Source organism: Thermobia domestica, chromosome 18 (assembly GCF_964235325.1).
Source record: "Thermobia domestica chromosome 18, izTheDome1.hap1.1, whole genome shotgun sequence".
Classification (NCBI taxonomy): Eukaryota; Metazoa; Arthropoda; class Insecta; order Zygentoma; family Lepismatidae; genus Thermobia; species Thermobia domestica.
Genome location: NC_137471.1, coordinates 19,355,213 through 19,382,748, shown reverse-complemented (window position 1 = coordinate 19,382,748; position 27,536 = coordinate 19,355,213). Strand labels below are relative to the sequence as shown.

Sequence of the window (27,536 nt, the reverse complement as noted above, 5' to 3'; positions counted from 1 at the left end):
ATTTTCAAAATGTTCCTGTGGAACCTACAATCCCGGGCCCCCACTAAACATCAGTGGTATTCCATATCCCGGAATTCCCCAGTCGTGAATTGCAAGAGTACTTTCATGATTTTCAAAACCCGGCGTCCCTGAACGTTGTTAATAAATAAACGTATGATTCCAATGAAATAGTTACAAACCATCATAGAATACGGAAGGGGTTTCTTCTACCTTGTAGACCAAACCTAAGAAGAATTCGTGGAATTAATAATTTCTTATGTATCTATAACTGAATAAAACTACTATACAGGCGCCACCAAAAGAGAATATGCAGCCTGTACTTTTTTTTTTTTTTTTTCAGTTTTGAAATAGCTAAATCAATTTGAGTAGTTTTCCTCGACATAAAAAAATGTATTTCTTTGGACATTGTAGTAAACTGTTCAAATTTATACACTGCTTACGAAGTTACTATAACAATAAATGTAGATAGTTATGAACTTTTGTCAGGGAATGTATAATACACATTTGTTGGTTGGTCAGTTAGAATTTAGAGTTCGTTTTCAGTATCGAGGCTCTATGAGACATGGACATGGAGCTTGAGTTGGAATCTAATGCGTTGAAATTTCAAGCCTCTCCTACCGGGAATCGAAGTAAGGACCCCCTGTACCAAAGGTGCTCGTGCGCTACCCACCATAGCAGCGAAGTCAATATATACATCTGTTTCATCCTTTGTCTCAAATTTGCAATACATATCCACATGTACGTATACATGTATATCCATCCCTTCGTTTAATAGTTAAAAGAGATGTAATAGTAGCTCCATGTTACTGACTGTCCATAAAATTCAAAACTGATTTGATCTGATTTTTAGTTTAGCGTCCCGTTCAAGAACGAGGCTATGAGACGTGGACATACAACTTAACGTGGAATCCGAACATGAGCTCCTGCCGGGAAACGAACCCGGGTCACCCACGCCAGTTTCAACACTAAATGTGTAGTGGCTAGTATCTACACTTACACTACAAAAGAGGAATAATACAGGAATGTACTTTTAATACTATCTAATCTGACAGTGTAAAGTAAGAACCAATAAACACATTAGCACAAAAACAAGGCAAACCACTAAGCAATAGGAATCATGCAGGATTCCAGTCCAGTAAACTAACTGACGGTCCACCAAATAATACTCAGACCCGAAAGAGTGGCTCCTATGCAGTGCTGACAACTCTGTCTATAAAGAGCAGAACTTTTGAACTGAATCTACTACTCCAGATTTTGTTCGCTGCTTTTGATATCCATTAAATGAAGATCAACAGAAACAAGCGATACTTATAACGTTCCCACTAATATACTTAGTGAGAAACGCGTAACCATTTTATATTAAAACAATTTACAATGACACGTAGGAAGGAATTTTACAAGTTGATCGGAATTTTTGTATAGAGATACCATCCCACTATTCACCTAGAGAAGAGCAAAATTTCTGGAAACACAAACAGTAGGTCCGGATGCCGAATTCGAACCCAGCACTTACGGACTGCGCACCAGAACCAGAACCGATCTTGCACCCAGCCTCGGTCGATTTTCCAATTGAATCGGTGAGTAGAAAAATAAGAACATTCCAGAAATGAAGGATAAATTCCATCATAGCAATTTCTCTATAACTAAATATCCAAACCTATTACGTTTTTGGAATTTTGGGAAATGAAAAGTCTTAACATACGCTACAAATCTCCCATACAGATATTTTTACGCAAGCAATGGTATTTCCGTTAAGCAGTTTTACTTTTCGTTTTTCAAAAGTAACGTGCTGGGGAATGTTCTCCTTTTTCTATTCACTGATTCAATTATCTTAATTTCAATTTCGAATTAATGAGAAAATAAGGTAAAAAGTCCATTTTGTTTACAACTGGTTGAGAGCTCAGAATAGCGTATAACACATACATAATTGTATTCATGCGAATTTTCTCATCATAGCTCTCCTTAGTTCTCTAGCACTAATATCTGCCTTGTTTCCACTGCATTCTATGCTTGAAAATACGTTAATTACCATATTTACGCGAATTAAGACTCCCTCAAATGTAAGACGCACTCCCATTTTTTTGAAATTATAAAAATATAATTCCTCGAATGTTGACGAAAATGAAAAACCTACACTGCATTGATTTTAAAGAATGAAAAGAAAAAAAGATTAATAAACATGGGAAAACAATGTTATGGGAAAATAAAGAAACATTGAACTTACTGCTGTAATTTCCAGTATATTCATTTGCATCTGCTGGTACATTTTTTTTCCTAATGTAATTACGGTACAACACTCGCGTAAAATGCACGATTTTAGTTCTGCATTCTGTTCGTACACACAAAATACACATTCTTTACAGAATCGTGACTAACGGGATTAGCAATTTTTTGGAGAAACTCCATCTAATCTGGCCTAAATTTGCATAACTCAAATCTAAAACTCGCCTTGATTTTGGAGGGGAAAAAAATGACAAAGAAGTGCGTCTCAGAATCACGTAAATACGGCAAATATAGAGGAGGGTACAGATTCATACCTATAACTCAATTTATAATTCCACTCTTTCAATACTTTTAGAGAAATTTTTGGCTGCTTTTGTGCCAAGTATATGAAAAGCTACTATTAATATGCCACAATATATTAGGTAGGAACTACACTACATGCTGAATGTTGAGCTACCAGAGAAACTACAGTAATCACACTTCTGTGATGTACTGCAGCGAAATTAAGGTTCACTTATCCCTTTACTGAACCAGTTTATGAATCTGAATATTATTACATACTCACTTACATGTGATTCATGTATTAGTTTCGCATTTTACGAGTCAGAAATTTAAAAAAAATGTGAAAACGTGAAAATAAAATAATAAACAACAGTAATACGGGAAAAACCTATCAGAACTACCTGTAACGACACATCACACATATTGTCATTGCTATGCTCCATACTACTATCATAACACAACCAAGAATCCATATCAATAGCTCTATATCTACAAGGTTTTAAATAACCCACATTATCCTATACAACAGCCAGCAAATTCTACCCTAGATAAACTATAACGGAAACTTTTTGATTCACTTCTATACTTTTATTTTGATAGGTGTAATACAGTTACACATCAACAAGAAAAAGTAAAGAACAGAAAACAAATTCGGTTCCTTTTCTTTTCCAATTCTTGCAATGCATGTGCCTAATTCTTAGCACTTTTTGTCTCTAACCGTAAACTAGCGAACTTAAAGAAAAAGTGAAAAGACTCGCCTTTGGTATCAAAATATTAACAGTATCAGAAAATTGGATTTTATTTGATTTTTAGTTTAGAGTCCCTATCAGCAACGAGGGTAAATGAGACATGGATCTACAATTGACCGTGGTATCCGAACTATATATAAGCTCCCGCCGGGAATCCAAGATAGGTCTCTCATGCCAAGGGCGCGTGCGGTAACCCCTAGACACGAGGGTGCTACAGTATTAGAAAAAAAATATGAAATGAAATCTTGGAATGTATTGAGAGCTCAGAATAGCGTATAAAACATACACAGAGTTAAATTCATGAAAATTCTCTCATCATAACTCTCCTTCGTTTATTTAACATTATTATCAGCCTTGTTCCACCGCATTCCTACTCAAAATAATAAATATAGAAGAGACAATCAGATTTATACCTGTAACTAAATTTATAATCTCATTTTTACAATAATTTCAGGGGAAATATTGACTGCTTTCGTACCAAGCAATGGCGAAGCTATAGAGAACCTAGGAGGTCAATCTTCTGCTCGAGATTCTTCCCCCTTCCCCTCCCCACTAGCCCTCCTTCTCAGTAATGTCCATTATGCTATTAACTAAAATACTGGAAAATGTAGTACTGGTTATACCATCAAACATTCTTAACGTGTCATCTTTGAGTTGACCACTAGTATTGTAGTACTGAGGATTTTTTAAGTGAGAAATTAAAGAGCGTACCTCCATCGTATTTTCAGCTAAAAATTTTCGAACTTCTTATATCACAAATAGTCAGCGTTTAGAATGGCGTCACGAGAACTTAGATCAAGGGTTAGAACATTAGAATCTCTGTGGTTACGCACCATACTCTCACTCAAGAATATATATTTTCCACTGTAGAAAAAAAAAAAAAATACAAAAATTCAATTTCATTCAAAAATACCTAAAACTTCAAATTTCAGGATTATCTAATTTCCAAAATTTTCCTCGGGAAGATCAGACTTGCAATGCATGTGTCTAATTCTTAGCACTTTCTGTCTCTATCCGTACACTACCGAACTTAAAGTAAAACGACTCGCCTTTGATATCAAAATATTAACAGTATCAGAAAATTATATTTGATTTTATTTTCAGTTTAGAGTCCCTATCAGCAACGACGGTAAATGAGACGGGACCTACAACTGACCTTGGTATCCGAACTATATATAAACTCCGGCTGGAAATCCAAGCTTCGTCTCCCATGCCAAAGGCGCGTGCGCTAACCCCTAGCCACGAGGGAGCTACAGTATTAGAAAAAAATATATGAAATGAAATCTTTAAATTTCACGTCCCACAGTTATACCGGCTAAGCTAAAGGAGACGGTGATGATAAGAAATGAATGAAATGGAAAAATGAAGAAAGTGGGAGGAAACGGGAGAACCCCGAGAAAACCCACGCACATAGTGTTTGTCCATGACACCACAGAGCTCATTTGGTGTGAGCTGGGATTGAACCAAGGACTCCATGCACCAGAGGTATACGCTCTCAAACTGAGCCACCGCGGCCCCCATATGGGACGGAATTTTACAAATTGATCAGAATGTTTGTTTAAAGATGCCAACTCACTATTCACCTAGAAAAGAGCAACATTTCTAGAAACACTATAGTTTGTAAGGTCAGATGCGAGATTCGAACCCCAGTACTTTAGACAGACAACGAGAACACTGATTTTGCACCCAGACTCATTTGATTTTCAAATTTTCCTAATTTCACTTATGAATTAATTAGAAAATGAAATGAAATGAAATACCTAGTTATATCTTAAATACTGTCATAGTTTGAATGTGAATAACACAGAGAGTATTAACAGCAAGACAATTTATTTTGGTCATGTTTTACATTGATATATTGTACACCTGACGCACCTATCAGTTTTCGAAATGTTCCCCCTTGGCCTTGATGCAGGTATGAAGTCTGTTCGGCCACTGGTCAATGGCATTACGCACCACGTCCATGGGGAAATTGTTCACTGCTCGGGTCAAGGATTGTTTCAGACTATCGAGGGATGGATGCCGTTTATGGCAGACCTTGAAAGTTTGTAGTCCAACGGGTTAAGGTTCGGGCTGCTAGAAGGCCAATCAGCGGTAGAAATGAAGTCGGGGGACGTTCCGTGCCAGCCACTCCTGTGTTGTTTTCGCTTTGTGACCTGGAAGGTCCACCTTTCTCCAGGGAACATGGTAGCAGACAGTGGTTTCACTATGGGTGTTAGCACTGTGTCCTGGTACACCTTGGCAGATATTTTAACACTTTTTTCGCAAAAATGCAGCTGGATTGTGCCTGAGTAGCTCACTCCCCACCAAACCATCAATTAGTCAGGATGATGTGCCCTCTGAACCCTTGGAGCTGCCTTAGCAGCTGCAGTAGATGACGTGGCATACACAAGGTCATTTTGGGCGTTGTAGATCTGCTCAATTGTGAACACCTTTTCGTCAGTGAACAGAATCTTTCTGTACAGATTGTTGGCGTAACGCCGCAAGTTTCTTTGATTTAAGGACACTCTGCAACATTAATGTTTGCGTCAGAAAGTGACCAGTCCGTCTCTTATACGCCCATAGATGTAGGTCACTCCTGAGCACACGAGACATTGAATTTCTGCTGATGTTCATCTCAGCAGTCATCACACTGTGTTCGAACAGGATTTCTTCGAATTCTTGCTGCGTACCGTTCGTGGTCTGCCACTCCTTGCGCGGTCAGCTGCCGTTCCAGTCTCGGTGTATCGCTGTATGGCGCAATACACGAATCTCTTGCTGATTTGTAGGGTTTTCATGAGGTTGAAAAATCTCACCTGCTGTCTTCCCGACCTTGTGTAGTGCAATTACTGCTACACGATTTTCGCAATCACCCCACTCCATCAGAACTCAGTACAATATCAACGTATGTCATGAACAGTCAAACACACACTACATGCATCTTCCACTTTATACACAGATGGCAGCACTGTGCCACTCCGGATGCCTACAGCACCATTCCAAATTTTTGTGACAGTATTTATGATATAACTAGGTAAAAACCTTTAGGTGTTACGTCCCACGGTTATGCCGGCTAGGCTAAAAGAGACGGTGATAAGAAATGAATATAATGGTGGAATGAAGGAAGTGGGAGGAAACGGGAGAACCCCGAGAAAATCCACACACACGGTGTTTGTCCACCACAAAGTTCACTTGGCGCGAGCTGGGAATGATCCTAGGACCCCATGCAGGACCAGGACCAGGTGAACGCCCTACCACTGAGCCACCGCAGCCTCATGAATTACCTACAAACTAAGGTAAAAATCCATTTTGTTTACAATTGGTTGAGAGCTCAGAATAGCGTATAACACATACACAGTTATATTCATGCCAATTCTCTCATCATAGCTCTCCTTAGTTCTCTAGCACTAATATCTGCCTTGTTTCCACTGCACTCTTTACTTGAAAAGCCATTAATTAAATATAGAGGAGGGTACTAAATTTATATCTAACTCAATTTATAATTTCAATTTTTCAATATTTTTAGAAACAATATTGGCTGTTTTTGTACCAAGTACATGAAAAGCTACTATAAATATGCCACAATATATTAGGTAGGAACTACACTACATGCTGAATGTTGAGCTACCAGAGAAACTACAGTAATCACACTTCTGTGATATACTGCAGCGAAATTAAGGTTCACTTATCCCACTGTTGAACAAGTTAATGAATCTGAATGTTATTACATACCCACTTACATGTGCTTTTTGTATTTTATGAATCTTGTAGTCTTGTATTTTATGAATCATAACACAACCAAGAATCCATATCAATAGCTCCATATCTACAAGGTTATAAATAACACATTATCCTATACGACAGTCACCAGATTCTACCTAGATAAACTATACCGGAAACTCTTTGATTCATTTCTATACTTTTATTTTGATAGGTGCAATACAGTTACACATCAACAAGAAAAAGTAAAGAACAGAAAACAAATTCGGTTCCTTTTCTTTTCCAATTCTCGCAATGCATGTGTCTAATTCTTAGCACTTTCTGTCTCTAACCGTACACTACCCAACTTACAGAAAAAAGTAAAACGACTCGCCTTTGGTATCAAAATATTAACAGTATCAGGAAATTAGATTTGATTTGATTTTTAGTTTCGAGTCCCTATCAGCAACGAGGGTAAATGAGACGTGAACCTACAACTGACCGTGGTATCCGAACTATATATAAGCTCCCGTCGGGAATCCAAGCTGCATCTCCCACGCCAATGGCGCATGCGCTAACCCTTAGCCACGAAGGAGTTCGAGTATTAGGAAACACACGAATTGTACAAAGACGTATTTTTAAAAAAGGATATGAATAGAAAAAGCTTAAGAGAAAAGAATTATAGAGTATTTGAATAAGCAATTATGAAAAATACCACAGTATTGCGGTATTGATATTGTTTAAAAAGAAATGTACGCAAAAGGCTAGTACTCACAAAAAACCAAAGTATCGCTTTCGGAAGACTATGCTTCCATCTTCAGCCTAGAACCAATTCGAAGAGGATTTGAATAAACATGGAGAAATATGGATAGGTAAGAAATAATTGAAAGGATTAAAAAATGTGAAGCACCAAGTTTTCTGTCAAAAATGAACCCGTTTGCAAATGATCACTCACTGGTCACTGTTCCAATGCACGTTTACTACACTCTACACAGTTTATTACTTTATTGAGTATAGAGGTATTACATTCATAAATAGAAGCCTACACTCAATTTTGATAAAGGAGACATAAGTGTTATTTGGAGCAGTCTTTTTACTACATATTTCCACCGTCTGGAAGGTACGGAAAAAGCAGTGCACAACAGTAAACAGTGACAAGATACTTTGCCGAAACTATAAAGCTATTATTTATTACATAACATGTACTTTGGTCAGAAATTTATCAGATGTTTCGTATAGGAGAAAAGGAAACAAAGAATGGAAAAAAAGAAATATCTAGCTAGGTACAAATAATGAATAAAAACTACATTGTGCAAGATTTCTGAGTTTACGTCATACGATTTTGCCGTCTAAGCTAAAACAAAACTATGAGAAATTAGTGATATAATGGAACAAGTGGTGAAAGAATATCTAACAATGCCATCCACGTGCGAGGTTCGAGCACGAAGGACACGAAGTCATGTAATAATTCTGATAAATAATAAAACTAAATCATTAAAATGAAAAGGGGCATAAAGAAATATACTGGACTAACCTTACAACACTGAATTTTAAGTTATAACTGCCACCACTTTGAATGATCGCTGGGTAACACATGTCTACTTGACTCGTGTCAACGCCTGAGACATACTTCTTATCTGTGATTGCAGACTCCACACCTTCCGCAAGTTTCGAATGTTTTACTTTCTGTAGGGAAAAATATATATACATATATAATTATCAAGATTACCTTTTCATTTAATACATTACAATAACGTATATAAACTGAAACAAACTGGTTCTTGCACAGCAACCATTTTTAGATATACGAATTCACTGTTTTACGCAATTTTCTCGAAAACTACGCATGAGGTTTCATTACTCATTTTTTTAAGTTAGTAAGATTTATCGATTGCTGTATATCTCATCTTTGGATTTTTTTTTTTTTTTTTTTTTTTTTTTTTTTTTTTTTTGCTGTCATTACCTATGAATACATGACTATTATTAATCATCATCATTATTATTATTATTACCTGAAATGCCCATTCTTCGTATGGATCAGACAAACTGAACAAAAAAATATTGGTCTTTTCTACTACTTTTACATATCCCGGTAAACGCCCCCTGAGACTCCCTGGTTCCCAGCCGATGGGGGCTGTATTTGGAAGTCAACGCCTGTGAGAGTATCACCATTCATCTCAGCGCTTGCAAAAACTATGGATTTGACACTAATATCAGCCATTTTGGATTATTTTTGTGTGTCTCAGTAACCACCCCGCCCGCAGGTGACCCCCGGCTCGCATACAATGATAACTGAATTTGAAAGTCATCGCTAATGTTAAGTGTCATCATTGATCTCAGCGACCGCGAAAACTATGGATTTGACACTAATATCGGTCATTTTGGATTATTTTTACACGTCTCGGTACACCCCAAACCCCTTCCGGTGACTCCAGGCCTGAAGCCGAATGGGGTGAATTTGGAAGTTAATGTGATCGGAGTTTCATCATTGTTCTCAGCGACCGCGAAAAGTATGGATTTGACACTTATTTATTATCGATCATTTTCTACTACTTTTACATGTCCCGGCAAACGTCCCCCTTGAGACCCACCTGGTTCGAATTAAAAAAAAAAAAAAAAAAAGCTTCGTCTTGGTCTTGGGCGTAGATCAAGATACCCGTGACCAAAATTTGGTAACTCTCGGTCCACTCGTCTGGTCCCCTGGCCGCACACAGATACACAGACAGACACACAAACAAACTCTTTATTTGATTTATATTAGATTATTACTATTTGTGTGTGTGCTTGTTTCGAATTCATGTGCCCATTATTTCCGTTTACATACAAATGAATATACTTAAGTGGGAAAAAAAAAAAAAAAACTTAAGTCTTAGTTTTGGCATCTACAACCCGAACTTGTTTTAAAATCCAGATTAACTTTCTTACCTTATCTGAGTCAATGATCTCCATAATCTGATCTTTCAGGTACTTCGTGAAGACGTCTACTGAAACGTTGCAAGCTTTCTTTATCGTAAGAATTTCATTATCTTCTTTGGGGGCCATGATGTACGCCATGGTGGCACTCACATCAACCTATTATTCGAAAACAAGAGAATTTATATAAGGTATGCCTATTATCATTTTAAAAATGTGTTTATTCCGTCGTTTATATTAAATTCTTATTACTTACAGAAATACATACAAATCAACAAGACCAAACGAGTTCGGAATACCTTTACTAATTTGGATTCAGTGTACTAAGCTCTACATAAAGAACTTGGGACTCGATTACATGAAACATAAAATAGCTGTATATGATTTAACCTTTTCATTGATGCGGTAATTAAAATAACAGTTGAAGAATTCAGTGCCATAGTTTCTTTATTTACTTGCAGCAGTGAAAATTCTCCATTTACAGAAGGCTCTTAAAGAAACAATTACTCTATTAGTAAGTGATAAAAAGAAAAAAGGAAAGATATTAGCAAAAAAAATTGAAAATAAAAATACAAAAATGGCAAGAAACATTTTTGTCAGACACACAAAGTTAGATAATAAATACCAGTATAAGCAACAGTTACGTCTATGCTTCTGAATATTTCCAGATACACATATTTAAGTACATACCATACGCGTATAGAAGTTTTACGTATATGATTACATATATAGGCACATCACACATACGTGCAAGCAAAAAGATATCAATATATAAGCATAGTCCATAATTACGCCTATAGCTATTTATTTTATTTTGTATCATTATCCGATAAAAATCTATTTTTGATTAACTTTATAAACGCTTGCTGATTACGATTAAGATCGAATTTTTCTACACTTTGTGCTATATTGTTACACAGCTTACACATTCTGACCAATGGTGAATTATTGTATGTATTTGTTTTGGATGTTTTATACCACAGCAGATTTCTTTTTCTTAACGTTTTATATCCGATATTAAATTTAATATATTGTAAAAATTCACTATTATCAAATATGGCATTTACTATTTTGCGTAGACATATTTCTTGTGCAATGATACATCTATCAGAAAGTTTAATATAATTAAATTCACGTAACAAGTTAAGAGTACGATATTCTATTTAGAAGAGCAGACTGTTCTGTTTTCTTATAAGTACCTTGGAAATCTTTTTTTTAAATATTTTTATCTAGCTTTTTTTTTTTTTTTTTTTTTTTTTTTAAACATTTAGCTGTCCAAATCACAGACGCATATTCCAATTTTGGCAGTACTAGATCAAAAAAAAAAAAAAAGTCCCAACGACATTTACGTTCATAAACATTTTAGTCCTTCTGATTATAAACCCCAATTGCTTGAAGGCATCTTGTGTGATTAATAAAATGCGTTAATTAAATGACATTTCGCTGCTAAATGTAACTCCCAAGTCCCTATGGGACTTATATGCCCCATTCCAATAATCATTCCATAAATTGAGAAAGAAGATTGCTTTCGTTACTATGTATACTCACAGTCTCAAATTGCTCCTTCTTCAAAGCTGCTCGCCAGGCATCCATAAACTGTCCTGGGAAATTATCCTTGGCAAACACACCCAATGTTTTCCCTTTTTTACTCTTCTTTATTGCGTCGATTAATTTCTGGAAATTGGCCTTATCTTCATCGCCCTGCAAACAATTAAAATAAATTCCACTGTTAATTATTGTTATAGTATTTCTCTGTTTCTCTTTAATGTCGAAAAAAAATTTAAAAATAAATTTTTAAGGTCGCTCATTATGTCCTTTAGAGTAACGTGTATATAATTTACGTAAGAACTGTTAAAATGCAAATGTAAGAGGAAACAAGGAAACTCACAAAAATGACTTTCTGTTTTACGTCCCATAGTTATGCCGGCTAGGCTAAAGGAGACGGTGATGATTAGAAATGAACGAAATGGTCTAATGAAGAAGGTGGGAGGAAACGGGAGAACCCCGAGAAAAAACACACACACTGTGTTTGTCCACCACACAAAAAAAAATCACTTGGCGCGAGCTGGGATCGAAATACGGATCCCATGTGAATATTCAGCAAATGCTTAGGTGAAGAAGATTCGAATCTGGAACCCCTCTCACTACAAATTAACGTTTTTTACCTCTAAGCCAACATCCCAACCTTTAGAAAACACGAGAAATCAGTGAGTGAGAAGCTTCCTCACACACAGCAAGACTACCTATATTGGTTACTGATTCCACAGAATGCTAGCCAAATTATCGAGTAAATAAGATGAGATATATAAATGACATAACTTTACAGTGCCAATATGTTTTTACTCTAGCAAAAATATTTCCGAAAACTGGTCCTGCTTTCATTCTTAGCTGTTTGAAGTACTAAACTCGATGCATTCACTGAACTCACATATTTATGGATCTATAATTAACGTAAAATAAAATTTAAATCACACAGTGGTAGGACTGCTTATTGGTGAATATATCATGATTTAATCCTTTTAACATCTGGCATATTTTAGGTAAATCACAGACTTTCAGTCAAGCACCTACAGTATCATGCCTATTTATCCTAGGATCATGGTACATATATCACTCTCTTTAGAATAGAACAGCTTTTGAAACGGTAACATTCACATTTCTCTATAATGTCCCTGAAGCGGGCAATTTTAAGAGAAATCGGGATTTTTCTCTGAATTTCTTTTAATTTTGAGACTCCCTAAACCCCCCTGTAAACGCAGAGATCTGAAAATCAACTGAAAAATACTGAGGGGTGTACTACATGTATGTACAAAATTTCAAGTTTCTATCTTGAATAGTAAAGGCGGGAAAAATATTTACCAATGATCGCCACTATGCCCCAGATTACCACAAAAGATCCTGATCTCAGGTATATAAAAAAAAAAAATCCTGAGGCATACCTATTTATCCTAGGGTCATGTTTTTTTTGATTGATTGATTTTGTGTTTTACGTCCCGTTCAGCAGCGAGGCTATATGAGACGTGGACCTACTGATTAACGTGGAATCCGAACCACATGAGCTCCCGCCGGGAGGTCATGTTTTTGTATCTCATTCTCTTCAGAATAGAAGAGCCTTTCAAACGTACCATTTACATGTCCCCATCATGTATCTGAGGCGGGAAAATCACGAAAAAGGGACTTTTAGTAAAAAATATCCCTCTTTTTACCTTTTTCTCCCTCTGGACCTCCTGTGTTAACGCAGATCTGATAAATACTACTCGGTGGACAATGTTTGTGCAAAATTTCAATCTTCTAGGTGTCAAAGTAAGCCCGACAAAAAAAAAAATAATAAAAATAGGCCTAACAACAAATATCTTTTTAAAGTTATGATGTCATTACCCCCATGTCTCGACGCGACCGTGAAACCATGCGTAACGTGTTCTACAATGTCCCTAAAAAAAGTAAAAAGCTTTATTTGTACTTTTTTGATCAAATAATGAAGACACTACATTAGTGCCTATAAATAGATACTAAAGTCCGTGTCACCTGAATTGGCGTGTGGCATTAGCGAAATCTAATCGTTTATAATTGATTTTGTTCGTATTTGTGGACAATTATGAATGATTAGATTCGTCACTGAAGGTTTAGTAACAGGGCACTGCGAGCTTATTGGCTGATGCCACACGCCAATTCGAGTGACGGGGACTATAGTTCTTAAAGGGTTAATTATAAATGAATTATAAACGCTAATTATAAATGAATAAAGTGTGAGCTTCTGGTATCCATAGTTTCCCGTACCTGCAACGACAAATGAAAAGTAGTAGCAGCTTCCAAAAATATTTTCGTTCGAATATACCCAATGACACTGTAAGGTTGGTTACCCATATAATTTCATTAACAAAATAAGTGTCAGACAGTTTTCATATTTCATTTTAATAGTAAAATGTTTATATCAAGACATTTCCAGTATCGATTATATATATATATATATATATATATATGACATACTAACAACATTTTCGTTTAAGTTCTGAAACCAAGTTAATTATTCTGTATTTGGCAAAAATTTGGTACCCAATCACTAATGCGACTACTCGATTATACATATTAACGTTACTGATGGACGCGAAGAAATGCAGATATCTTTGAATAACATGAATTCTTCATTTTTACCGTAATCCTTTCGAAGATCGTGTGTGAGGTATCAAATGTTGTGTAATGTTGAATCTAACTGCTAAATAATATGTAATGAAATGCATTTATTTACTAAATAAATAGTTGAACAATGTGTGAAACGAATTATTTCTAATTATTTTTAAATACAAATATTCTATATTAATTGATATTTAAATGATAATACAGTTGAACAATAACTAATAAATAAGTAGTCAAGCGTTAGCATTTTTGTAAACCATAACTAGGCATGAGAACAAGTACTGATATTCAAGGACCTAGTCTTACAATAAATAATGTCCCAACTTTTGAGGATGGTTGTACTCTGCCCATACAAGCAAGCGGCGTCAAGAGCGATATCGTGAAGCGTGAGTCATTGCTGGATGAACTGAAGAAGTGAAAAGGTGTCAGTTGTAAGTGTTCAAGATGGAATAGGGCGAGTATAAAAATGGTGTGGCCCTAACAGCGTTGCACAAGGTAGGCAGATCACCAGAGATTTTCAAAACCCTCCAGAAGCTGCACATTAGGAAAAAAAAAAAAACATTTTACTGCACTACCCAGCGCTTTGTTAAGACTGGAACTGTGAAAGATCGCCCGCGACAAGAACATCACGCACAGTACGAAACCGGAACTTGTACAATTCGCGGCAAAAAACCTGCAACATGAGCATATAAGTTTATTGTGAAAGTACGCGTAACAGCGCAGGGAATCAACATAACGTCTAAGTGGTAAGAATTACGCCAGGATAAACCTTGGCGTCCTCCCCTGCACACTTATTTTGGAGCAAAAAACTTCGTCCTTTCACAATAAACTTACATGCTCATGTTGCAGGTTTTTTGCTCCGGACTGTACAAGCAGTGGCGGCGCTTGTCCGACGAAATCCAGTTAGGAAACAGCCAGTTATAGCTCATGAGCTAAATATATCGAAAATATTTTTACAAACAACGCTAAGGACATCTCCTGACACATGAACTGTATCGCCAGAGACTCCTAAATGCAATATGCTTACTTAAGGGTTACGCAGAAAATGGTCACAGTCGAATTCTTTTCACTAATGAAAAGATTTTGAGTGTTGAATAGATATTCAATGTCCAAAATTACAGGATATATATTATATGCCACATCCTGCATAGAATGTGGTGAAAAGGCTCAGTCAGAGTGGTGGGGTGTGATCTACGAGGGAACTACGCAGCTCCATTTCTGTGAAAAGGGCGTAAAAACGTCAGCCAAAGTTAAGAATGCTTGAGAGACCAAAGTGTACCAGGAGGCAGTGCTTGAGAGACTAGTCAAAAATCTCACCAACACACTCTTTCCATGGACAGAACTGGAGCTACCAGCAGGACTCAGTCCCAGCACACAAGGCACGGACAACCCAGCAATGGCTGGAGGAAAATGTTCCAGGACTTCATTTCGACTTCAAATTGGCCTTCTGCAAGTCCGGACCTAAACCTTTTGAACTACAAATTGTAGTCCAAGCTTCAGGAGATGGCTTGCAAGAAGAGAGATTTATTTATTTATCTATTTAACAATTACCAGATACAGCTCTGAGACAATTTTATACTGGATATCTAACAATAATAATAATAACAACAATAACAACAATGGAAAGGATTTGGGAAGGTATCGGCCAGGGCCTGTTTTAGTAGGTACCATCCCGGCACTTGCCTGGTAGGATTGAGGGGAAACCCTGGAAAACCCCAATCAGGATGGTCGGCAGCGGGAATCGAACCCGTGACCTTCCAAATGCGAAGCCAACGCTCTACCACTTGAGCTACTTCGCTCGGTAAATCCGAATATTGAAAGTTTAAATCGATCTATTTGGAAGGCAGCTGTAGATTTTCCAGTTGATGTGTTGCGTAAAGCAATTGATTAGTAGTCACAAAGACTTCAAGACTGTATGAATGCTAATGGTGCCCATTTTTGAATAATTGATTGTGATTTTGGTTCATAATGCACCCATGTAACTCATGTTATTAGGATATTAAAATATCTCTAACCATTTTGTGTGAATGTAGTTACAACTTTGGGACAGTATTTATGGTAAGACTAAGTATTTATTACTACGGGAATGTCAATGAAACATATTACACACAAAAAAACTTAAACCATTATATCTTTATTTTACCTGTAACTATAATTACGGAGCAAGCCAAAACTCAAGTTTGAAACAGTGAGACTGAGTGGTTATAGTTACCCACTTCAATGGTAAAGAAGATTGTTACAATTACATATTGAATCAATTTTGTGAATAAAAACATTCTCGTGTTTACTAGTAACACTATGCACGTTGATTAAATTTTCAAGACTGTTTTATAATGCTAAAGCTTCCAGAAATGTCTTCTCGCAGAGTTTAAGTACCAAAGAAATTCAGTAAAAATTGAATGGTAGTGGTCAAACCCTTAGTTTATATAGCCCTGTAACTATCTTGTATTAGTGGATCACTTGGCTATGTTTTGCACGTATACAATATACAATAATACATTTGTTTTTGATTGCTGTCTCTTTTGTAGAGAGAACTTTCTTGTTTTTGAAAGCTGTTTTGTCTTAAAAATGCCTCTTTTTTTTTTTTTTTTTTTTTTTTCTAAATGAAGTTAAATTGGCCTTGGAGGCTTAATTTATTGCACTAGTTCTCACTTTCCTTATATTTTAGGTAAATATTAATATTTCCCCAGCCCCCTCTTTATCATAAAATTAAATATAAACTAAACCTCGAATAAAAATATTCATACGAATAGGCTAGGTTCAAGTAAACTTCTTCGAGCCACAAATATCTCGCTCTTTACTCAATCGACAGTGCCTAGCCTACCGTTAATAGCCAAGAGTGAAAATTCTTATTTACCTATTCGTGACCAAGGGTCTAAACAAGCCGAAAGCTAAGCATCTGTAGTCCTTACAAAAAAAATCAGACCAAAATTAGAAGTTTCTAACTGAATTCAGTAAGCCCATTTAAAAAAATCTATTTACCCTATCTCTGATAAGCAGCTTCACAGTGGGGGCATTATTTTCATCCTTGTCCACTTGTCTCAGAAACTCAATCTTCTTTTTGCTGGCTAAGAAATAAATGGATTCCTCTGTAAGGACCATGATGGTGTCGGTCAGCTCATATCCAAGTAGCCACATCTGCAACAGAAACAACAGACGTTATAAGTAGTATACGTGTCACTGTTAGACAAATAACAGACAACCTGCTAATTAACACTGTGCTTTTTTATATAGACAATACATAAATAAAAATATGTTCAAGGAGAATAAAACTTATCTATCACCTATTGGCAACGAACAACCTACTCTTTAGCGTCATATATATATATTTCTTCTGAAATTATGCATAGGAATACAGTATCCAATTTTGTTAATCTTAATGTGATGACTCTCAACTGATGTCTTATCTTTGGATAGGCTATATCGTCGTTCCCTTCGATGGTGCCGGACCCACACAATTTCATAATGGGCTCAATTGTCCAAAACTAACCTTCACACGCGCTCTACTACTGATCTACCGTCCATGACGACACGTCAAACACAATACTCTCCTTTTGACTTCGCCATAGTGCGGTTCATAGTAGCTGAACTTGCGCGCTCTACACAGCGCATCCTTCACATATGAGCTTGAATCTCCTTGTCATTCCTCATAACATCTATACATGTTCATTTACAGCCAAGTGAAAGACGCCTTGATAAAAATCGGCAATGGGTATCATAAAGGGGATTTTTATTATTATTATTTTTCCAGTATTTCGCTCCGTTTGCAAGATTTGAGCCTACTTCCAGTTGAAGTTTCTAATTCATGTATGATTTGTATGCAGTATGTCTTCTTCTTGCATGCAGTATGTAATAAGCAAATACATTGCACACACAGTGCATTATAATGTCAGTGATGTATGGTATTCATTGGGCACACAGAACACTCCAAACAATAAAGATTCATCTTAGACTGGAGAAATAGTTATCCTTCGTTTTACCATTATCATTTGGCGATAAAACAAACGCTGGAGAAATACTAACCCCGTATAAAAATATGTGGCGTTGGAATGTATAACTCGTAGTATATGAAGCTTTACTTTTTTAAAAAAATTTCAACACTTGCAGTGTACTCCTAAAAAATGTAATTAAAAAAAAATAACGACCACGTTCCTTACATATTCAATTACACCTCAACAATTACAAAATTTTCAATCGATAAGTAAAAAGGGCATCTTTCTACAGCCCACGGTTCGCGAGAACCACTGTAGAAAGGATTAGCCATAAACATATAAATCTAGCATTTTAATATGTAGATATATAAGACTATACCTCTTGTATTCTGTGAATTGTTGTGCGTGTTTCAACTTGACTTCACTGATTTTAGCGTCCCTTTGCAACGAAGTTATATGACACGCGAACCTATAGTTCTGGCGTGGAATCCGAATCACGCCAGAAGCGTGTACACTAACAGCTTAGCTACAAGGGAACTCGCGTATGTTTCAAGACGTGCCATCTCTTTACGTGTCATCTATGGGTAAAGTTTTGCTAATTCTGAGAAGTTTGAACATCAACAGAAGCAATAGTACTTTTAATGGGAGGAAAAAAAAAAAAAAAAAAAACCTCTTTCGTACCTGCAAAGACGTTGATTTACTGTACACAACTTCTTCGTCAACTCCAACCGCAGAAACCAGGGCATCCATCTTGGAAAAGCCATCTTCATTTGCAGTCTCTGCATTCTGCAATTCAGAATAAAGAAACAATTTAAGGTTCAAATTTTTCAAACAAAAATCAATAGTATTTATCGTTTTATTGTCATCAACAAACTACAAATATCAGGGGTAATTATTATTATGGGCAATCAAAAATCGAAATTAACTCACTAAATACAGGGTGTTTCAAAATGAATATCGGAGTTTCAAGGCTTGTAGTATTTATTACAATTAACTTACAATTACAGGGTGGCCCAAAAGTAGATATATATACACTCTTCCACTGATCAAGTATAACATTCTAGCTTATGGGCTTATTTACTTCGGCTGTTCCGGGCTTAAGATACAAGTAAACAGACATTAAGATTAAATAATAAAGAAGCTAGGTCTATCTGTTTGATAACAATAAGAAATGATATGAAACACAGTGAGCAGGTCAGTACGGGATTGTATACCTACTTTTGAGCCGCGAATGAGCAACTAAAACAGTTTTGTACGCACGCAGGTGCATACACTGTTTCCCCTGCCTGCTGTTACAAAGCTCTAAAGCAAAGATGGCGACTAGTGAGCAGAAAGCTTTTTGTTTTACATTTTGTAAGAACTGAATCTGTAGTTACAGTCCAATTGTCTGTGTAAAGAATTTTAAGGAGACGCTTCCAACTACGTCATTATCATTTACAGTTGCTACAAGCTCTGAAACCTACAGATTACGGTTTACATGCCAACTTTCCAAATGAAATGTTGCTGCATGACAATGAAGAATTGCTGGATCGTGTAGTCTTCAGACACGACACTTCATCTAAATGGCAATGTGAACACTCATAATTAGGGACAGGAGTTTTTCGCAACTTGCGAAATCGCGAAAGTTTACCCAACAAAGCCGAGAGTTGGTTATTCAACGAACTACCTCAGACTCAGTAAGGAATTAGTTATTTTGAAGTCGCGACAAAATGAGAATTTTTTAAAACATCAATTTCAGTTGTTAACATACAGAAATAAAAAATACATTTTCCAAAAGGAAGAAAATTTTAAATTTCAGTAACTTGTGCCTGTCTGCAATATGGCTTCCAACAACGAATACTGATTGTGCAATTTTTTTTTTTTTTTTTTTTTTTTCGAAATACAGTTTGGTAATCAATGATAGAAGGCAACAAATGAAATAAAATGTGGAAACATGTAACACGCTGCACTTTGCATATCAGAATAATTTTCAGATGAGATATGCAAGAAAATACTGCGCTAATGTATTGTGTGTGTTTTTGCATGGGTATGTGGTGTTTTCGTTGTATAGCTAATACAGTGTATGGTGTTTTGTGATGACAATCTTAAAGATACTGTGATAGTTTATTTTAAGCTTTTGGACTTGTAAAAGAAGTAACTACAGAAAGAAAACTTCATGGTCCTAAGTAGTATTATTGTTTATTACTTATATTGGGCCTATATTAGAGTTTGTACATTAGAGCTTGTAAAATAATTTACTTAGCAACAAAATGAGAAATTTTATATCTCAAAATGCGTCAAAATACGAAAAACTCCTGGCCCTACTTATAATGTTCGAATCTGGGGAATCAGCAAATCTCCGCGAGATGGCACAGTTACAACGAGATTCTTACAATTTTCTTAATTGTACTAAACACAAAATGCACCAGTAATTTTTATTTTCTTGTCACGGGTTAATCTGTTTCAAATACTAAACCCTAAGACTTGCTCAATTTTTGTTCAAAGTCACCCCTCACTACGGTACTGTAAAATTCACAGGAAAGAAATGGAGAATCGGTTGTTTCTCGTTAAATTCATACAAACAAAACAAATTTAATGTATTACTTTGACATGATAAAACTTGCGTCTTGTTGGTACTTTTTTTAAGTGGAGTCATACTGCCGTCAGACAGTGTGTGATCAGGCCATTAGCTGAAATATGGTACTGATGTAACACTTCGATTTTCGCCTTCACAGCAACATATGTGGGGGGTCTTTACGTTTTGTCAAGAGGCACGAATTGTCAAAATTGAGCAGAATGCGTGATAAATATAGCACGCGAAGAATAAAAAATTTAAAAAAAACAAAAAAAACTGAAAAACAATTACATACTTAAATGTGAATATCGTAATGATGGTGTAAATGAAATTGATTTTTTTCTTCTTTTTTTTAAGTGAGCAAATACAAGGCTATTTACCAGAGTACTTCCTTTACCGGTAAGAATGCACGGGTTAACTGCCGCAATGGCAGCCCCGAAATACAAAATTTACAGAGAAATGAACAGAATCAAGTCTAAATGTGATAATGAGATTAACAAATGTTAGAAAGGTCATCACTGTAGAGTGATTAATAAGGGAGAAAACTTAAGTTAAATTGTGGACTGTATGTGTTCGCGGATTAATGCGATATGAGATGTGATGGAAGTAGAGCATAATATGACAATGTTTCAAACCCACTGTGTTATTAACTAACTTAGGATAGATATGCTATTGTAATATCATGGGGGTCAAGGTGGAACAAAACGAGCCCTGCGGGGCTTCTAACCCGTTCCTACTACTACTTAGGATATAGTATACATGAAGCTGCATCAGTTCCCGAAGGAGTAGGACGCTCATACTTTTAGGGATTATTCATTGAGCATGTACGAACTTACAAAGGGGGTAACAAAGCGACTTTTATTTACTTATCGACCGATACGAAAATAAAAAAGAACGTACCTGTACTTCATATCTGCATGTGTAGTGCCCTTGTACTTTATCTATGACTATGTGTGTGTGTGTGGAAGGGGGGGGGGATTTAACGCATATCTTGTGCACATGGATACTTCTTACTATTGCACTATGTAGAAAATTTATAGTATTTCATGTAGAAGCAGGATTGGACCCACCTGAAAAAACCCATCTTAAAACCCACCTGGGTTTTTGACTTTTTTGTTAGTATATTATTGGTGTAACTAAAGTGATCACATTGAAAGTTATTTTTATCAGATTTTAAACTTTCTTTGGGCGAATTATATGCTTTCATGTTAAGATAGACAACAATATTCAACATAAGAACTTTATATGCACTGAATGAATGAATAAATAAATAAATAAATAAAAAACCTCACCTTAGCTTGAGATAATTATAGAACAAATTAATATGCGGATTATGCTTATAGCCTATTTGAAGTAAAGTAAGTGATTGTATATTTTAGAAAATACTTTCCGTGAATAGTGTGTTTCTTGACTCGGCGCCGCCGAGGGACGTTATCCATCATACGTTGACGGGTTTAAGGTCATAGGTGCCGGTACTAACAGTAAATATGCAAATACATCAGTAAAACTATTAGTATTATTTCTTACCTTTGATGCTAACAAAAGTATTCAGTAAAATTTGGTTTTCCAACAACAGTTAAGTTCAGTCATTTGTTGCTAGCCTTCAAATAAGCATTCTGTAGAATCAACACTAGCAATAACGTAAAAATTCTTGTCAAAATTAAGAAGCTTAATGCTCGGAGCTCCGAAGACTACGTAACGCTTACTATTTCAAGTGCTGCATTCAAACTTCAGTATTAATGGAAGTTTCGATGTACAGTAAAGCAAGCTGCATTTTCAGGAAAAACCCGTCGTGAAAGAAGGTTCGGGAAATTCCCGCAATTGAACCCACTAAGCATCGAAAGTGAATACTTCAACAATAAATCTATTTATTTTACGCTGGAGGATATTTCATTTCATTTTAGACATTTTTTAAACATTTACTTTATGAAATATGAATTATAGGCCTATCTTTGTTAATTGTTTTAAATTAATTTTCAGAAAAGAACGGTCTTGCAACAAGTGCTTGGGTAATTCCCGCAATTGAATGCACAAAGCATCGAAAGACCATTTATTTTACATTGAAAAGTATTTAAGACATTTTGATGAATTATGTCTTTGTTTTAAATTAAGTTCTTTGTTCTTAAATTCTTTGTTTATAGCTATTTGGTATTCATATTTGGCGAGCGTCACTGAGGCTCCTAGGATGACTCGATCTACATTTGTTAGTTTGTCTGCCTTTCCCACACAGTGTTCAACTTTCGGTCTTTTAAAATTTTCAGGATACAAACCAGAGACACACTAAATTTTCTGTTTAGATTTTGGGAGCATACCAACGTAAAATTACGAAATGGCGCGCTTTAAAAAAAAAAAAAAATAGCTGATATCCACTGGTGAAAATTCCGGGGGGATGATGGGGACATAACCCCTACAATCTTGGAACTGTCCCCCTCAATAATCCGATTGGAAATGTGTCTTTTAGGAAGAAATGTGATGATTTGTGTCCAACTGTCATAAAGGAAAGTGAGATGTAATTGATACCTCCCAGAATAAGCCTCAAATCAGACCGCCTCCTAATGTTGAAGACAACTCCGCTCCCCTACCCATGTTGTCCCAGAGTCCCACACAGAGGACATAAAATATGACGATATTATTATTGCTTTACAACTTTAAAATCAGACTGGCAACATTGAAAACTGTTTACAGGGAATGATCATATTTGGATCATCCCTTGTGAACAGTTTTCAATATTGCCAGTCGGATTTTAAAGTTATAAAGCAATAATAATGTCATATTTTATGTCCCCTGTGGAGGAAGCTGGGACCGACATGAGTAGTCCTCCTCAGCATTGTTTTTCGCCTTCATAAATATTTTGTACATCGCATATATATATACCGTCTTACCCGTCTCCCCAATGTTGAAGACAAATTTGCGCCGCTGTTGATATCCACGCTACAAATCGCAATTTTAGGTCTTTCAAATTGAAATTTTCAAAGTAGAAGCACGAAATTAGTAGAGAGACTAAATTAGCTGTATAGATTTTGGCGGCATAAAATTTCAAAATGGCGTCCATTTTTCAAAATAGCCGGTATCCATGCTACAAGGTGCAATTTTCGGACTTTTTAAGTTGATATTTTGAGGGTGGAAGCACAAGACATTCTAAATTTGCTGTATAGATTTTTTTCGGCGATCCAATATAAAATTTCAAAATGGCGAAACTTTTTTCAAAACAGCAGTGAATAGAAAGTTGTTGCAAGTTGTGACATTGACACTCATGAAATGTAAATCATATTTTAACATTTTTACCCCAAAGAGATAGAAATATTTCGAAAAAACCCAATTAAACCCTAAAAAAACAATAAAACCCGAAAATACCCACATGGGCCCAGGTGGGTTGGGTTTTTTCAAAAATACCCGGGTTTTTTCAAACCCTGTGTAGAAGTGGTAATAGAACACAGAAGAAACGCAGATCAGGGGGTTCTCATGTATACTATTACCCTACTTATACTATGGATCCGTACAGAAAAACTGCACACACTTTTTTATCAATAAAGTTGTGTGTGCAAACTGAACTAAATACCACGTGACATTACGTCACGCTCGGGTTGTGCAACTTCAATGTAAATTTAACCTCACCCTTTGGGAAGACATGATATTTAATTAGCCGGATTGTTTGTCTAATGAATAGTGTGTAGTTTGCAACCGCATTGTTTGTCATTAATGAGTAGTGTGTAGTTTGCAAAATTTAACAGCTCTAAGGTACTAATTTTGCGCAGTAATACTACAATTATGCATATGGGGTAGGAAAGAACAAAAGAAGCATGAAAATCAGAAATATTTGTAATTTATAATGAATAGTAAAGGCCAGAAATGAAACAGGGGTGATTGTAAGTAAGATATATGAAAGTATGAACAGATAAGTTGTAACACAACGCTGAAAACAGATTTATGTGGGTGTTTCATACGGGGCCGCCACCTGTGGCAGTTTAGACGGCCTATGTTTAGCAGAAGGGGTCCAGCTGTTTTCTCTAAAAAAATTATACAATTTTGATAAATTCTGTTCACATTTGGTTAGTTTAGGGTAGGGTTGGTTAGTTTAAGTTAGGTTAGGCTAGTTTAGGGTACGTTAGGTTAGTTTAGGTTATGTTATATTAGTGTAGGGATCCCGCATAATTTTCCAAAAATGATAGAATTTCGCTTATTTCTACTAATATTACGTTAGTTTAGGTTAGTTCAGGTTAGCTTACGTTAGTTTATGTTAGGTTAGGTTAGATTTGGTTACGTTATGTTACGTCTAAATACTTGCATCATTCATTTCTCCTGTAAATTTTGTGTTTTTTACGAGCTTCTGGACCCCTTGTACTAAACATACTCCGTTTAGACGAATGCATTTTGAGAAGAACAAGTGATGTCACAGGATATGGTGTTGTTCACATAAGGTAAGGTACAGTCGGGTTAACTTAGGGTTAGGGAAGTTTGAACCCATTTTGTTATAAAAAAAAAGTGTAATTCCTCCTGTTATTTATTGTGAATTGGTTCCTATGAATGTCCTGCTCAAAGTACACTATTTCGCCTTTAGCACACCGTATAGATAAGTAACTGCAGTGAATGTGCTAAACAATCAACCGACGTAACACTTCTGGCAACATCCTCATTTATTCGTATACGCACCACCGCTGACGCGACTGTCCATTCCGGACACATCTTCTTACTACCGCTCGGGTCCCCCTGCCCTGTCTCGGTTAGACACCATTCGTGCTTACTAGTGGACATCAAGCACAGGTTGTGATTTTTACATTGTAGTTTTTATAGCATATTTCCGGACGCAATATCTACTTGAAAAATTGTGAAGTCCCCTCAAAGTGAATCTGGACCAAGCAATTCTTGGAAAATATTTTCTAAGCTAGTGAAACAGAATTTTCTGATAAATGACAAAGTTTTAGCGGTTTTAAGCTTGAAAATACTGGACTTATTCTACGGCACAAAAGTTGAAATCTAAAATTTCACAACCTCCGGAATTACATCTGTATTTACCCTTGTACATATCTTCAGAATTACACAAGAGTAATTTAGAATCTCTCCTAACATCTATATACAACAAAATATGCATTTTAACATATCATTCAAGAATAAATATGCGTAGTTCTGTCACATATCGGTATAGAAAAAACACACTATCATTACTAGTAATATATTTGCAAAACCGCAACATAACAATGGCCTTCGCTTCACACACTTCCCGTGTTCGAGCAAGTCTCACCTTCCACACTGAGTAAATTCTTCGGATGCGTTTAAAAAATGTGTCCTTGTCCATAGTAATATTCGCCATTTTAACTTTAGTTTATATGCTTCTTTTTAAATGTCATCAAACAATGTCAGAATGCACAAATAGAAATGAAAAAACGCAATTCACACGAGTCCCTTCACACAACACCCGAACTCGCATATATCGTTATGGCGGGCTTGTTTTCGCCATAGATGTCAACGAAGTGGAAGAAGCAAGATTCACAATATGTAATCACCATTACAAATAAAGGCGAATTTACCAAAATGGCTGACTGACAAACAAGAAATATTTAATACATAGAAACAAATAAGAGAAAAATGTACATTATATATTCATCAACAAGTTTAGCTAAAAAGAAATTATATTTACAATATTTTTAAGTTGAAAGTTTGTTTCAAACAATAGATTTCTTCCTTCTTTGGTTTAGTCTATAGCTAATTAACTATAAACAAGATTATTACGGGGCTTCATTCGGCATGGGTCTTCGCAACGCGATCCAAAAAAATACAGTAAATAACACGGGCGTCTCTGGCGGGGGATCAGGGGAGACGCGTATATTGAGTACGAGATAAATAGATCAATGCTGAAAGCATTTAGAGGCTTAATGGAAAAAGTATAAGCAGAACAATAGGTTTCTCTTAGAATTGTCATCTTGGCAAGTTGCGTCATTGGCGAAAATAACGTAGGTCATGAATAATGTATGTGGTCATCTAAAATGTTAACACAAACACTGGCAGCAATGACCGTAATCACAGGACTAACTCACTACCAGTAAACTACAGCCTAAGTATCACAGAGCTCACGCCATGTTTGACGGTAGGAAGGAGATTGTTCGGAGCATAAGTTTTTTTTTAGTCCGTTATAATAAACACAGATTTTTTTCTGGGAGGGCAAGCACTAATACACGTATTTGAGCCCCCTAGATAAAGTCGTTTTTCTAATTCTTGAGCCCCTTCTTTCCATCTTTCTCTTACACTTTATGCGCCCCCGGAGCCTGTGGGCCTTCCCGCACGGCAAGGTCTGCGAGACCGTTAGTAGTTACGCTCCTGGGTCAGTTCCATTCATAATAAGTTAATTAAGGGAGCAATACTGACAAATCTCAAAGCCATACTAATAAATATTACTTCTAGGGCCCCTAATAATAGATATTTTATTTTACTGAAATGGGCCCAAGACTCATTTTTATTGTATTTACCTTTTGTGTGCTGTTTTGTTTATGTGATGTAGTGAACCTGTTTGATGCTTCATTTATAATTTCATGTTCGTATCGTATATGGAGTAAGAAAATTTTGTCTTAAAGTGGCCCCCCCTGAACGGCGGGAGCTTCCCTGGGGAGAAGTTTGTTTCCCCCTGCCTCCAAGTTATGGCCCTGTATAAACACGGCCTGTTGGAAATAAGATTTTAAAAAGGACTCATTGAACAATGTTATGCGTTTCTAATCAACAGTTTGCTTTGCATGGTGTCAGCACCTTATGGGGCGTTTACACTTAGTCGATTTAGTCGCACGACTAAATCGACTCGCTGCATTTGCCACTAAATCGAAGCAACTAGGCCGAATCAGATTGATGGATGTGTTCAATTATTTCAACCACAGAAAATAGAACGTCTTTTAATTCAGTTGCCAGTCGATTAGTCGCCTTCGATCAACAAGTGATTAAGTTGAAGTCCCGTTTACACGGTCAATTAAGTTGAAAGTGACGTCAATTCAACTGAATCGAACGCAAATCGACTAAGTGTAAACGCCCCATTAGCGGAACCTAGAACAAGAGACAACCACGAGGACGTTTCTACCTATTACGGTTCGC

General features: G+C 36.3%; 1 protein-coding gene and 3 non-coding genes across 6 annotated transcripts in view; all 4 read right to left on the bottom strand.

Annotated features, from left to right (window-relative positions):
- The window catches only part of dre4 (SPT16 homolog, facilitates chromatin remodeling subunit dre4), a 147,790-nt gene extending 121,867 nt beyond the window's left edge, over positions 1-25,923 (bottom strand). For all 3 annotated transcript variants that reach the window (XM_081746042.1, XM_081746043.1, XM_081746044.1), the window contains exons 1-6: positions 25,705-25,923; positions 18,593-18,697; positions 16,962-17,117; positions 11,394-11,546; positions 9,858-10,004; positions 8,467-8,618 (exon numbers count right to left, since the gene is read on the bottom strand). In XM_081746042.1, the coding sequence (XP_081602168.1) occupies positions 8,467-8,618; positions 9,858-10,004; positions 11,394-11,546; positions 16,962-17,117; positions 18,593-18,697; positions 25,705-25,773 (782 nt within the window). In that variant the 5' untranslated portion in view covers positions 25,774-25,923. The remainder of the gene's footprint in view (positions 1-8,466; positions 8,619-9,857; positions 10,005-11,393; positions 11,547-16,961; positions 17,118-18,592; positions 18,698-25,704) is intronic.
- Positions 1,894-1,959, bottom strand: LOC145676274 (small nucleolar RNA U54). The gene has a single exon (XR_014129369.1). It is a non-coding gene; the product is annotated as a small nucleolar RNA U54 (small nucleolar RNA).
- LOC145676226 (small nucleolar RNA U54) lies at positions 3,511-3,578 on the bottom strand. Its single transcript, XR_014129322.1, has one exon. It is a non-coding gene; the product is annotated as a small nucleolar RNA U54 (small nucleolar RNA).
- Positions 6,558-6,623, bottom strand: LOC145676273 (small nucleolar RNA U54). The gene has a single exon (XR_014129368.1). It is a non-coding gene; the product is annotated as a small nucleolar RNA U54 (small nucleolar RNA).
- Positions 25,924-27,536: the final 1,613 nt, after the last annotated feature.